Source organism: Leucoraja erinacea, chromosome 3 (genome assembly GCF_028641065.1).
Source record: "Leucoraja erinacea ecotype New England chromosome 3, Leri_hhj_1, whole genome shotgun sequence".
In the NCBI taxonomy this organism is placed as follows: Eukaryota; Metazoa; Chordata; class Chondrichthyes; order Rajiformes; family Rajidae; genus Leucoraja; species Leucoraja erinaceus.
This window is the reverse complement of record NC_073379.1, coordinates 40341114-40356277: the sequence shown is the minus strand read 5'-3', so window position 1 is coordinate 40356277 and position 15164 is coordinate 40341114. Positions and strand designations below refer to the sequence as shown.

Here is a 15164-nt window from a genome sequence, read left to right as displayed (position 1 = left end):
GTTGAGCTGTTTCATGTATCAATATTTTAGGGCCTGGTCAATACTGGAAAGTTTAATTAAAAATTAAAACAAACTGGATTTTGAAATTCATGACAAATGTACATTACTCATCTTATATGGTAGAGCTGCTACCGCACAGCACCAGAGACCCGAGTTCAATCCTGACCTCAGGTGCTGTCTGTTTGGAGTTTGTACATTCTCCCTGTGACTGTGTGTGTTTCCTCTTGGTGCTTCGGTTTCCTCCCACATCAAGACGTGCAGGTTTGTAGGTTATTTGGCCTCTGTAAATTGTTCATAGTGTAGGGAATGGATGTGAACGTGGAATAATATAGAACTAGTATGAAAGGGTGATCGATGGTCACCATGGGCGTAGTGAGCTGAAAAGCCTGTTACTATGCTCTATCCTTCAATCCATCATGTAGTTGATTTGCTCACAGGCTTGCAGTGGACTTTTCCACTGGTGCTTGCACTGATTCGGAATTAAACTGCAGTACAGCTCCCTCTGGAGGGTATCGCAACTGTCCGTCTCTTCGATGGACTGAGACTGGAGAACTGTCTCTAAAATTATTTGCTTTGAAATTAGCTGTCGCAGGCAAATAAGCCGTGTGGCCCGGAAGCAGAACATCGAAAGATCCTTGGGTACACAAGGCTGCAGAGGATGGAATCTGGAGTAACAAACAATCTACTGGAGAAACTCAGCGTGTCGAGCAGCATCTGTGAGGGGAAAGGAACGGTTGTCAGCAAAAGGTATGTTGTAGGTTTAAAGGACACAATTTTATTGTACAATATTTTCAGACAGAATTGTTCAAAAAATAGGCTATTCAGCCCTTAAATTTCACTCCTTATCATTCAACAGGGTCATGGCCTTGGCTGAGCTCCCTGGATTTGTTTTAGAATGTTAGGAAATTCTTGAAAACGGGTGGTATTGTCACCATGCTTACAGATTGGTGGCACTTTTGGCACAGCTAGTAGTGCTGCTGCCTCACTGTAGCTCTAGAGACTGATTTAATCCTGGCGTTAGATGCTGGATGTATGGAGTTCTTCCTGTGAAAGGTGAATGCATGGATTTCCCTTAGAGTGCTCGATTTGCTCCCTTATCCCAAAGATTGCTTGTCTAACTGACAATTCCAATAGGTATGTGATAAGAGTTAATGGGCATCTGAGGAGATTAGGTTACAGGGAAAATTTGGTGGATTGGGATTGCTCTGTGAGCCAGCGACCATTGACTATAGCTCTGCCTTCAACACAATAATCCCATCCTGGACTTGGGTAAGCATAATAACACACACCACCAGACTCTGGACAGCTTCTTTCCCTCCATTATCCGGCTTCTGGAAAGTCCTTCCATAAGCTTAGGGTACAGTTTCTTCAACCTACCTCAGAACATTGTCTCTGGAACTTCTGTGCTATGATGCTAAAAAGTATATTCTGCACTCGTGTCTTTTCTTTCACTCTATGTATTTTACTTTATTGCAGGTTGATGTATTTTATCTGATTTGATTGGATAGCATACAAAATAAAACTTCCTAAGCTCTTCCAAATTACATACATTGTGTATAAATGAGCTAGGCCAAAAAATGTGAAATCTATATTTTTAATTCAGTTAAATGCTTATTTTTGCTGAATAGAAATGGAGGCCAGTTATTATTTTAATTTAATTGAGAGTGGGGAATTGATGGTACAAGAAGGAAAGTTAATTGTATTATTTTTAGCTGATGCTTAATAACATTTTATCTCAGAGAATAAATTCTCACAGGATTGACATTTGAATAGTGTATTTAAATGTTTTGGTGGCGGGCAACAAATTCATATTGTGAATATGACATAGTTTAGATGAAAGGCCCAGATGAAAAATTCATTTGAAAAAACGTTCTATCAAAAACACTGCTGCACCTCTGATGGGGCTTGATATTGGTCCAACAATAACTACTCTTTGAAAAGTACATCTTTGGCTATAAAATACCATAGACTTTTCATGTGCAGAAGCTGTTCATTGAGATGAAAGATATCGGCAGCTCACTTGCAATAGGTTACTGAAGCTTAGTTCAAGTTGGAACAGTTTTAGGATTTGCAATGTTTTGCAATAACTGGCAAACAATTAACATTTTCTTCAGTAACAGCTGCTGCTTGCTTTCAGAAAAGTATTTAAATTGCTACACTTTAGCAAAAAAGCAACCAATGCATTTATATGGTACCATGAATTGTAATGTTTCCCAGAGTGTCCTAGAGGTAATGATTTGGAAAAGCAGCCAAAAGAGGATCTTAAAAGGAGGACGGAAGTAAAAAATGTTTAAGGAGGGAATTCCAGATCTTTAGCCCAGGTAGCTAAAGACCCTGATGTCAAAGGAATTAATTCCAGGGACCGCACCTGAAGGAATGTAAGGACCTAGAGGATTACAAGGTTGGTTCACATTCCCAGCCAAAGCAAAAAAAAACACATTCTAAGTGGGCTTCATGCATGATTGAACGCAGGAAGCTGATTTTTGGGTGAGTTTACATTGTCAAGACTTAGCCACCTCACTTATGGAATCGTTTGCAGGGCATATTTGATGGATTTCAGTGACAGAGGTAGAGGAGGGACAGGCCTTGTTAAAAGCATGGTGATTTTTTTTCCATATTTCTAAGTGCGGTCTGAAGTTCAAATACAGCACCAAGATCATTAAATACCAAGTTCTGCCTGAGACACCTCCCAGGGCAGCAATCAGTAGTAGCTGGGGAACCGAGCTGCCACAGAGAATATTAAGTGACTCCCATTTATTTAGTTAGAGAATTGTCTACTCATTCTACACCGGGTATCAGATAAGATACCAGCCAATTTAAAGATTATGATTCAGAGAGGTGTGGTTTTTAAATGATTTGGAAATAATCAGGGAAAATTCAACCAAACAGAACTGAAATAGATCTTTTTTAAGTAATCAGACATCTGCCAACCCAGAAGCACAATGCAATTTTATTTTATGGTTGGCAAGATGATCTGTAATAAAAATAAATCATCCTTCCTTTGGACCACTTTTCACTTGTATCCTCACCCAATGGACATTTTTTCCACGCTAATTAATAGCGCATAATCTCAAAAGGTGCATTAAATTTCTTTGTTTTTAAATTCAGTTTCTATGTTCAAATCCAGGGTGATGGTGGGAAAAATGAACTGCAATACAGTAGACGATGGTACATACTGTTCGCTGTACATTCACACTCAGAGGTGAGTACCACATAGTATGATTGACAAGGCACACAGTGTAAACTAAAAGAGAGGTAGATTTTCCAGCAATTCTTCTCAAAACAATTTTTCCGATGCAGTAGACTTTTCAGTCATTATCTCCTCTTCCGAATTCGCAATATTGGGAATCACCGGCCATTTCAAGGCACACCTTGACTTGGTCAAATCAAATCAGCTGGAAACACAAACTGAAAAAGCAAGTCTGTGATCCACTGCTGAATTCTCCTTGTGATTCTTCCACCTTCCCCATTATAAAGTTAGTTCTCCCCCAAGCTGATGGTAATGAGCAGAATTAGTAGCGGTTTTATGCAGCCCGATCAGAGCATGTCAAAGGTGTCTTCCAACACTGTTTAACTCGAGTGAATCTTTACACCAGCTAACAGTGCAGGAATAGAAATAGAAGGATGCATGTGGAGAACCCATCTCAAACTCCACTGGACGTAGAGGAGGTCCGCTGCAAGCCAATGTTGTATGCCTCAAAGCAAAAGAAATCTGCCAGCCCAATCTTTCTGCTAGCAAGCACAGACCCCGATGAGAAGACTCCAAAGATTATGGCACCAAGTGCAGAATGTAAATAGGCATGACCAATTATGTTTATATATGAAAGCAACGGCAGCAAAAGCAAGTGGGTGAACGGATGGGAGAGAGGTCTCAGCAGCTTGTCCCTGCGTAAAGGCTGCACTTCTACCTTGCTGGTTGGAGGACTGTAGCCAGGGAGGAGACGGTGCCCCTCCGTGCTCTCTGTAGCATGCCGGACTGGAAGTCAGGGTGCCGCCTGGCGTGTTTGGTCAAGTGGTCGCTCCTCATGAAACATTTCTCGCACAAGGGGCACTTGAACTTCTTCTCGCCGGTGTGGGTTCTGTAGTGCCGTGTTAGCTCATCGGAACGGGAAAACTTTTTACAGCAACCGGACCACGTACAAGGAAAGGGTCTCTCTCCTGCAGAGGCCAAAGAGAACATTTTAACCATGTTGTCACCATCCATACCTCACTTTGCATCAAGGCTCCCCGGAGTGTGTTGCCTTTAAACACCTACCCTGGTTCTGTAGTAACTGTTTGAGCATCCTACATTCATGGAACTGATGCATATTGCCCTAAGTTTGCAACTCAGAACTTCAGTGCCCGTCCCTTCAGCCAAGGGTCCAGGCATTGAAATTGCCTCCCTACCTTTAAAATACTTGTTGACTTATTCTTTTGGAATCAACTTCTGACCATCTGTCCTAATGCCACTTATGGGGCACAGTGTCATCTATTATTTGCTAACCCTCCTGTGAAGTATATTTGTAACTGTTGCCATGATACTATTTTAATACGTGTTCTTGACCATAGCTAACTCTCTTTTCCAGGTGTCACCATCTTCTCTTCTTAGGCAGCCTCTTGCATTTGAAGATGAGCTGCATCCAGTGGTCTAAAGTGGCAGATGGGGTCAACGTGAGACCCACAGACTCTTCCATAAATAGGGCAGGAGCATAGGGCAGATGGGCAATAGGTGAGTTGGTGCGTCCTTTTGCAATTTATGCTTCTGTGCATTCTCAATGCGTGGACTGAATGTTCCCAACACCATCACGAATGTTCCTTCTCCACTTTGAATGGTCATGGGTTAGAAATTCCCAGGTATCAATGGGAAAGTTACAATTGTTTTCCAATGAGCCTTGCTTTGAGCAAATCATTCAACCTTTTTCTCCATCTGACGATAATAACTTCCCCTGACAGTTCAGAATAGTGCATATCTTTCAGGAGACAGAAATCAGGAATGCTATCAGCAAGCTTTGTCTGAGAGAGCTAACTGGACATAACTACCAGTAGAAACAAAGAACTGCAGATGCTGGTTAATACACAATGATTTGGATGTGAACAGAACAAACAGGGCAAGATTAGCAAGTTTGCTGATGATACAAAAGTGAGTAGTTTTGCACATAGTGGAGATGGTTGTGAAAGATTGCAGCAGGATCTTGATCCATTGGCCAGGTGGGCTGAGGAATGGTTGATGGAATTTAATATAGAGAAATGTGAGGTGTTGCATTTTGGGACGTCTAACAAGGGCAGGACCTACACGGTGAACTGTCGGCCTCTGGGTAGTGTTGTAGAGCAGAGGGATCTAGGAGTGCAGGTGCATGGTTCCTTGAAGGTCGATTCGCAGGCAGAGTATTATAGAAGTTCAGAGGTCATGTTGCAGTTGTATAATACGTTGGTGAGTGCTGGGCACCATGTTTTAGGGAAGATATTGTCAAGCTTGAAAGGGTTCAGAGGAGATTTACAAGGATTTTGCCAGGACTAGAGGGTCTGAGCTATAGGGAGAGGTTGAGTAGGCTGGGGAGGGGAGATTTGGGGGGAAATGGGGAAAGGGGTTTAATGAGAAGATACCTAAAATGCCTAAACCAAATACACGCAAACTGGCAAAACTGCACCTCATATTCTGCTTGGGTAACTTAGCAGTATGAACATTGAATTCTCCAATTTTAGATAACCTCCCCGCCCGTGCTTCCGCAAGAACCAACTCCCCTACATTATGGCCACCTAAACTCCCACCTAATTCTCCCCATCATCTTCACCCCCCCACCCCCCATTTTCCTCACTCTGGCTTTACAATCCGCTTCAAGCTTCAAGCCTATCTATCCTTTCTTATCTGTGGCCTTTATTCCCACTACCTGCCTATCACTACCTCGCTCACCTATATCAATCTATTACCTGCCACACCTTGCCCTGCCTCTACCTTTTTCCAGTTGTATTCTCCCCTCCTCCCCCCAACACACAATCAGTCTGAAGAAAGGTGTTGACCTGAAACATCACATATCCATGATCTCCAGGGATGCTGCCTGACCTGTAACACTTCACCATTCACCCGGGAGAATTCCAGTGCATTGGGAGGATATTGCGGGGATGTTGTTAGTGTTATCACGGTTTCGAAGTACCTGCTGAAGTTAATCTAAGTCTCAGAAGCACGCAGGGGCAGGGATCACTGCTGCTCAGTTGACTGACATCTTGATCTTCAAACATCCTGCTCTTCATTCACATAAAACATAGGAGCAGGAGTAGGCCACTCGGCCCCTCATGCTTGCTCTGACATTCAACATGATCATGACTGATCTGCCTCTTCTGTCCAGTTCCAGAATACCCACAATTCCCTGATCTTTCAAAAATGTATATCTCCTCATTTAAATACCTTAGTGATCTAGCCTCCACAACTTTCTGGAGCAGACTTCCAGAGATTTGACACGATCTGTGACGTGATGTGCCAACACACCTTTGCTTTAAATGGCCCCTTTATCTTGTAACTATGGCCCCTTGTTTGAAATTTTATCACCAATGGAAGCATTTCCACATCTATCCTGTCCCCTTAGGATTTTAGATGCTTCAATGTTTCATAGCTCCTTATTCTTCTAAACTATAAGGATAACAGAATTGACCAAAGATTGTGCTGGCCCACTACAGTCATTGATGCATTTCACCATCAGTTTCTGCCTTTGCTGAGAGCTCCCCACATTTTCCATGTGCAGTTATCACTCCAAAGGCAGACCTTGTCCAGATCAACATGCTGCCTAACTGCATCCATTCAGTGTTTTAACATGTCTTCACAGAGACATTATCAGGCAACATCTGACCCCCATATCCTTATGTGATAATATATAGATAGGCAAAAAAAATCCTCAATACTCCCTAAAACCTACCCCATTGACCGTGCTTTTGGTCGCTCATCCTTCAATGGGGTAGGTTTTAGGGAGTATTGAGGATTTTTTTTCCTATCTCTATATTCACCTATTCCACTGTGGTAAATTATTGTCCTGGACAACTGAGATTGATATCAACTGAAGATAGTTAATAACTCAGATAATAACAAATCAATAACCCAGATAGTGAAGATGGTTGTGAAAAATTGCAGCAGGATCTTGATCGATTGGCCAGGTGGGCTGAGGAATGGTTGATGGAATTTAATACAGAGAAATGTGAGGTGTTGCATTTCGGGAAGTCTAACATGGGCAGGACCTACACAGTGAATGGTAGGACTCTGGGCAGTGTAGAGCAGAGAGATTTAGGAGTGCAGGTGCATGGTTCTTGAAGGTTGAGTCGCAGGTAGATAAGGTGGTCAAAAAGGCTGTTGGTACATTGGTCTTCATCAGTCTGAGTATTGAGTATAGAAGTTGGAAGGTCACGTTGGTGAGACCAGATTTAGAGTATTGTGTTCTGTTCTGGGCACCATGTTATAGGAAAGATGTTGTCAAGGTGGAAAGGGTAGAGAAGATTTATGGGGATGTTGCCAAGACTTGAGAGTCTGAGCTATAGGGAGAGGTTGAGTAGGCTGGTACTCTATTCCCTGGAGCCCAGGAGGATGATGGGTGATCTTATAAAATCATGAGAGGAACAGATTGGGTAGTGCACAGAGTCTCTTGCCCAGAGTAGGTGAATCGAGGACCAGAGCACATAGGTTTAAGGTGAAGGGGAAAAGATTTAATGGGAATCTGAGGGGTAACATTTTCACACAAGGGTCGTCTTCTTCTTAGTGGGGAACATGGAAATGGCAAAGGCATTAAACGAGTATTTTGTATCAGTCTTCACCATAGAAGACACAAAAAATATTCCAACGCTGGATAAACAGGGGGCGGTAGGAATGGAGGAGCTTAATACTATTAAGATCACCAAGGAGGTGGTATTAGGGAAATTGATGAGACTGAAGGAGGATAAATCCCCTGGGCCTGATGGATTACATCCAAGGGTCTTGAGGGAGATAGCGGTGGGGATTGTGGATGCATTGGTGATAATTTTCCAAAACTCCCTGGAGGCAGGAACGGTCCCAGTGGATTGGAAAATGGCCAATGTAACACCTATATTTAAAAAAGGAAGTAAACAGAAGGCGGGTAACTATAGACCGGTTAGTCTAACATCGGTGGTGGGTAAAATGTTAGAGACAATTATTAAAGAAACACTAACGGGGCACTTGGATAAACATGACTTCATCGGACAGAACCAACATGGTTTTGTGAAGGGGAAGTCCTGTTTAACGAATCTGCTCGAATTCTTTGAGGAAGTAACAACCCGGGTGGATAAAGGGGAACCGGTGGATGTGGTATACTTGGACTTCCAAAAGGCTTTTGACAAGGTGCCACATAAGAGACTATTGCTAAAAATAAAAAATTATGGGATTGGGGGTAATATATTAGCATGGGTAAAGGATTGGCTAACAAATAGGAAGCAGAGAGTGGGGATAAATGGTTCATACTCGGGATGGCAACCGGTAACTAGCGGGGTTCCGCAAGGGTCGGTGCTGGGACCCCAGTTGTTCACAATTTATATAAATGATTTGGAGGAGGGAACCAAGTGTAATATATCAAAATTTGCGGACGATACAAAAATGGGAGCAAAAGTAGGGGATGAGGAGGATAGGAAGAGTCTGCAAAAGGATATAGATAAGCTAGGTGAGTGGGCAACAACTTGGCAGATGAAATTTAATACTAATAAATGTGAAGTCATTCACTTTGGGAAAAAAAATGATAGGGCAAGTTATTTTCTAAATGAAGAGGAGCTGCGTTGTAATGCAACGCAAAGGGATCTAGGGGTATTAGTACATGAATCACTGAAAGTTAGTATGCAGGTGCAGCAAGCAATCAGGAAGGCCAATGGAGTTTTGGCCTTTATTGCTAGGGGGATTGAGTATAAAAACACGGAGGTCTTGCTGCAGCTGTACACAGTATTAGTGAGACCACATTTGGAATACTGTGTACAGTTCTGGGGGTCCATACTTAAGAAAGGATGTACTAGCCCTGGAGGCAGTGCAGCGAAGGTTTACAAGATTAATTCCTGCAATGAGGGGATTGACATATGAGGAAAGGTTAAGTAGGCTGGAACTCTACTCTTTGGAGTTTAGAAGAATGAGAGGCGATCTCATTGAAACATATAAGATCGTGAGGGGCCTTGATCGGGTGGATGCACCGAGGATGTTCCCAATGATCGGGGAAACTAGAACTAGGGGACATAGTTGCAGAATAAGGGGGGGCTCTTTTAAAACTGAGATGAGGAAGAACTTCTTCACCCAGAGGGTGGTTAATTTATGGAATTCACTGCCCCAGGGAGCAGTGGAAGCAGAAACTTTAAATATATTTAAGACTAAAATAGATGTTTTTTTAGCTGCCAAGGGGATAAGGGGCTACGGGGAGAGGGCAGGGATATGGACCTAGGTATGGTTAGTATAGTAAGACCTGAGTGATCTCCTGGACAAGTGTCGATCGCCTAGATTGGGGTCGGAGAGGAATTTCCCGGTTTTTTTTTCCCGAATTGGACCTGGGTTTTTATCCGGTTTTTTGCCTCCCCCAGGAGATCACGAGGTTCTTGGGGTGGAGAGGGGTGATAGCGGTATAAAGGGGAGGGTAGTGTCTTGTGTTCTGTGTCTTGTGTCTACTGTTTGTGGGTAAGTGTGTCTGTTTAGTGTTCAGCCATGAGCGAATGGCGGTGCGGGCTCGATGGACCTGGTGGTCTGCTCTCGCACCTACTTTCTATGTTTCTATGTTTCTATGTTACGTATGGCGTGCACAGCCTAAAGTTGTAGGACAACATTCTACTTGATTGATTGCATTCGTCGAAACAGGGCGGACCACGTGAAGGTTGCAATCTTCCACCCCACAAAGGGTGATGGGTGTACAGAACAAGCTGCTGAGGAGTTAGTTGAAGCTGGGATATTCCCAACATTTAAGAAACAGTTAGACAGGTACATGGATAGGACAGGTTTGGAGGGATATGGACCAAACACGTGTAGCTGGGACGTGTTGGCCGGTGTGGGCAAGTTTGGCTGAAGGGCCTATTTCTACACTATCACTGCGACTCACCTCTGAGTCCATCAACTCCCTAAAGCATGTATTTGCATCTATGGCATATTGCCATATGCTTTTCAACCACTCAAGCTGAGCAAGTGAAATCATAACCACACCTGGAACTGAAAATTATGCTCGGACATATTCCACTCTCAACAGAGAGGAAAGTTTCAAAGTGTAAATCACCAGTTCTTCTTCAAGGTCAGCATGAACTGAAAAATATCCTAGATTTCCCTCTTTCCCTGCTCTGACAAGGGCTGCACACCTGAAACGTTGAACATTTCTTTTTCCACAGATGCTGCCTGGCCTGTTGAATGTTTCCAGCATTCCTCGTCCATCTAATCTGTAATAATGTCCAAGGTTGTGCCTTGCACCTTCTGAATTTCGCCGTTTCATCACTTTCTTTTAAGTAGATAGGGAGACGCGGTATTTTGGTGACAGGAAGGACACAATTTGTAGCAAATGAACAAAAGCAGCAGCGAGGCGAGGAAAAGAAATGCTCTTGATAGACTTGCACTCCCACGGCATTCTTTATCACCGCTGTCAATGTAGTTCGATGACTCACCTCTTGAGTGTATTATTGAAAACATGACAGCCAAAATTGCATGCAGTATGAAATGAGCATGAGCAGACAATCTGTTTTAGTAATGTAGACTGAGGGATATTGAGCCGTCTGCAACGCAGAGCTGTGGGATCTTTTTACATTATGCTAAGTAACAGACAAAGCTTCGGTTTAAAATCTGACGCTAAAATCATGCCTTGGACTGGGCAACACGCTCTCGGTATTACGCCGGAGTACATGTCCATATTTTAGAGCTCAATTCACTGCCTGGAAATTGTTTTATTAAGTAAGTAAGTAAGTAAAAGTTTATTGGCCAAGTATTCACATACAAGGAATTTGCCTTTGCTCCACCCACAAGTAACAACATGACATACAGTGACAATTACGAATTAGTAACTTTCAATAGTGAATGGGTAAATAGTTTAAACAAATTAAATGAAAATCACCGGGTTCCTGGGAAAGGACGGACGGGTAACCTTTCCAAAGAGGCAACGGTGACGAAAGCTAATCTGTTCCGATTCTCTGACTGTTTTCCTTATGTAATATAACTTCATGAAATACGTTACTGGCTTGTCAAACAACTGGGGGGTTTCTGTGCAGCCTTCATCGGCAGTTCTAAACAAGACAGGAATACATTAATTCCGCGACTGTGGTAGACATTTCACAGCAGTCGCTCGGCTGCCAGTGATTTCAGAGGTATTGTACCGATCACAGTGAATCTGTCACGTATTTGACATCAGCGATTTGACCTGCATAGTTCTTATCATCATTGGCACGCTCCTGTCTGCGGGATATTGACATCCACGTTGGTCTGTTTTGTGATTCGTGGAAAGGCTGCATAGAGTCAAAAGTGTTTAGTTTAGAGATACAGCATGGAAACAGGCCCTTCGGTCCGCCGAGTTCACGCCGACCATCGAGTACCCGCTAGATCTATATTTTCCCACTTTCGCATCCACGACACTGGGAACAATTAACCTACAAAGCCGCACGACTTTGCGGAGCCGCAGCACCCGTGGGAAAGTGATGGGGGTCAGAGAGAACGTGCAAACTCCATACAGACAGCATCTGTGATCTGGATCGAACCCGGCGCTATAAGGTAGCAGTTTTACCAGCTCAGTCGTCCTTATCTAACAGATAATGAATAGAACACGGAACAATGAAAGTCTTACTTGCTGCAGCTTTACAGGCAAATTAGAAGCAGCAACAACATAGTAGAATGTGCAGTAAATTATCGGTACAGAATTGTAAGGCATAACATGGGACTAACCTGTGTGCGCTCTCAAGTGCGCCTTTAAGTGGGAAGATTTTCCATAGACTTTGGCGCATCCACTGTACGGACATTCGTGCCGTTGGCTGGAGAAACCTTTCACTTGGCCCGTTGCGCCACAGAACGGAATTGCGGGCATAAAATGCGCTTCCCGAGCGCAGGAATCGTGGCTGGATCCCACCGGTGACAGCGGATTGCACTTGCTCAGGTCCGCCAGGATCCTGGCCATGCCCAGGAGGGAACCACAGCCCTCCCGGACTTCTCTCCTCTCCTCTCCGGCCAAGCCCTGCCCAGCAGACTGGTGCACCACAGGGCGGCTGGAAATAGAAATCAGGCACTCGGCGGCAAGGTAATCGATGTATGCAATTGCAGACATTACGCCCGGACCAGTCAATCAGTCCCTTGCAGATTCCTCTTGTCGTTTTATGTGATATATAAATCACGCTTTAAAGGATGCAATCTACTCTTGTCATTCCGCGGCTGTCCCTTGTACAATCCGACAAACACGTGGTGTACAACTGTTGCAAACACTTTATAAACAATCAAACCATAAATGCAGTTTATCCTATCCTTCAAGGCTGTTTACTTTTGCACCACGTGAGTTGTTGGTGAAACCAGATTGCAAACGGGATGAGGAGAATTGAAAATTCAATGCAAAATGTTTCCCTCTTTTCCTAAGTGAACCAGCAATCGATAAAGAGATTGATTACCCGTACAAATTCCGATTATTTTTTATTTTGCCGTCCTGCAAAGTTACTCGCGTTGCAGATTGCAGTGTGGTTAAACTGTGCTAAGGTTTCGAGCAGCACGGTAGCGCACTATGAACGCCCGAAGCCAGCGTGTCCCGGGACTATCCGCATTTCCGCCTCCGCCCCACCCACGTCACAATGCGAGCTGATCGTGAATGGACACAGTGGGTTCCATTCACAAACAATCCAACACCTGGAGTTCGCTCCCGCCCCGTCCACTCGTACATGGACAGGGCGACCTGACCTTGAACGTTGCCGAGATGGTTCAGATACCACCCCACCCCACCCTGGCTAGTCCCATTTGATGGGTTCAGTTTTAAAAGAAGCAATACTCATCTGAAATAATTAACGATATCTGCTTTTGTCTCATCTGCTTTGCCAGAGACTTTTGCTGTGGTGCCTGTCATTGGGTATTTTTAAAGTGGAGATGGTAGATCACTGTTCCCTTGGTCCTGTTTTCACACCTTACACTTCCTTATCTATGTACCTATGTACATTAGTCTGAAGATGGGTCTCCACCCGAAACCTCACCCATTCCTTCTCTCCAGAGATGATGATGCCTGTCCCGCTGAGTTACTCCAGGTTTATGTGTCTTATCTTTGATAGGTTCTTGGTTAGTAAAGGCTGCAAAGGTTACAGGGAGAAGGCAGGAGAAAGGGGTTGAGAGGGAAAAATAAATCGGCCATGATCAAATGGCAGACCACATGCACTAATTCTGTTTCTATGCCTTATGGTCTGCTTCTAGCAAAGCCTCTGCTTTAAAATTGTGTTATTCAAGTCTATAGATCCACCCACATTCCTGCCACACACGTCCGTGATTTTGCCACATATGCATGTTGCGCATTGTCCAATTCTATTTTACCACCATGAGCAAACAAGTTTTAAACTGAAGATAGACACAAAAAGCTGGAGTAACTGAGCAGGTCTGGCACCATCTCTGGAGAAAAAGAATAGGTGACATTTAGGGTCAAGACCCTTCTTCAGACTGAGAGTCAGAGGAAAGGGAAACAAGTTATAGATGGTACGTAGAACAAATGAATGAAAGATATGCAAAAATAAATTATTATCAAGGAAAAGCGGAGCCCACAATGGTCCATTATTGGCTGTGGGGTAGGTGATAACGAGCAGACAGTGAAACATGTACGGTCACATTCTTTGATGTGGCCAAATGTGGCTTAACACAAAACGTCTGAAGAAGGGTCCTGACCCGAAGTGTCATGGACCCATGTTCTCCAGAGTTGCTGCCTGACCTGCTGGATTATTCCAAAACTTTGTGTCTTTTATTGGCATAACCAAAATTTTATAAAGTTGCAACATGAAAATATAATTAGGTAATTATGTCCCTCTAGTCCATTCAACAAGATTATCACTAACCTTCCATCTCAGCGCCATTTTATTAGAATATAAGGACAGGAAAGGTTTCGAGGTTTATGGTCATAACATAGTCAAATGGGACTAGCTTAGATGGAGCATCTTGGTTAGCATGGCCAAAGGGCCTGTTTCCGTGCTAGACTCCATCTACACTTCATGCTGCCTTGCGGGAGCTGCCAACATAATCAAAAATCACTCACATCCCGGTAATTCCCTCTTCTCTCCCATCGGACAAAAGATAAAAAGTTTTTAAAGCACATACCACCAGCTTTAAGTACAACTTCTTCCTGCTGGTATCAGACTCTTGAAAGAACTTTTCACAAGCTGGGGGATGTATTCCCAACCTCCCAATCCACCTTGTTGCAGACTTTGCACTTTTCTTCATAAACTACACCAGGGGTGGGGAACCTTTTCATGTTGCAATGCCGTTAGCTGTAATCTAATAAGGCCACATCCAAGAAACTTTAATTAGATACACTTCAAAATTTACATTATTTTGTAAAAATCTAACTACTATGTACTAACTTCACGAAAATGATTTTTTTTGGTAAATTCTAAAGTTAACTAACCTTTTAATGACTTTGTTGTGACTGCTTTTTGTGGGAAAGCATTTGAATATTTGGTTGCAACATGGAGGTGCGCAGTTTCAGCTGATTTTCTAGATGGGTGTCCGTCATTTGGTACGTTAAGGGCGTCTTGATTTGGATTAGGTAGGAGAATGTAGATTTGCAGCAATAAATGGTTGAAAAGCAAGAAAGCATTTTCCGTGCATGTTGCCGAAGACGTGGGTATTCTATTGCATTTTTCCTAGATCTTTCTTAGCGTCAAATAAGGACTCTAAAATGTCATCTTCTGAGAGCTCAATCAATTCCATCTGTAGGAGCATTGGAGATATCAAATAGGTGAGGTTGAAATGCTGATTTGAGTGTGATGTCATGATTCTCAAAGTCAGTGAACCTTTCATTGTATTCTTTAATTAATACGTCTATAACAGCTGCGTATTCTTCAAATGATTCGCGTGAATCCTCCTGCTCATCAATGACCTTCGCTAACTGGGGAAAATGTTCATCCGAAATTTCATTTTGAAGAAGAAGAGTTTTGAAAAAAGATAGCTTTTTTCGAAATGCTTGGATTTTTTGCCATATTATCATACAGTTTTACCTTGCAAAGAAACATTCAAGTCATTTTGCTTTGAC

At 43.1% G+C, this 15164-nt stretch overlaps 1 protein-coding gene across 1 annotated transcript; it reads right to left on the bottom strand.

Annotated features, from left to right (window-relative positions):
* Positions 1-33: 33 nt before the first annotated feature.
* klf9 (Kruppel-like factor 9) lies at positions 34-12872 on the bottom strand. The gene is made up of 3 exons (XM_055632484.1): positions 11849-12872; positions 3909-4158; positions 34-714 (listed from the first exon to the last, which is right to left on the bottom strand). The coding sequence occupies exons 1-3, from the start codon at positions 12222-12224 to the stop codon at positions 696-698; spliced, it is 645 nt and encodes a 214-aa protein (XP_055488459.1). The 5' UTR covers positions 12225-12872; the 3' UTR covers positions 34-695.
* Positions 12873-15164: the final 2292 nt, after the last annotated feature.

Excerpts from the sequence above, each read along its gene's own strand:
- klf9 (XM_055632484.1), bottom strand. The coding sequence starts at position 12,224 with ATGTCTGCAATTGCATACATCGATTACCTTGCCGCCGAGTGCCTGATT. Across the intron at positions 4,159-11,848 it reads GCACTTGAGAGCGCACACAG|GAGAGAGACCCTTTCCTTGT; the intron begins GTTAGTCCCATG and ends TGGCCTCTGCAG.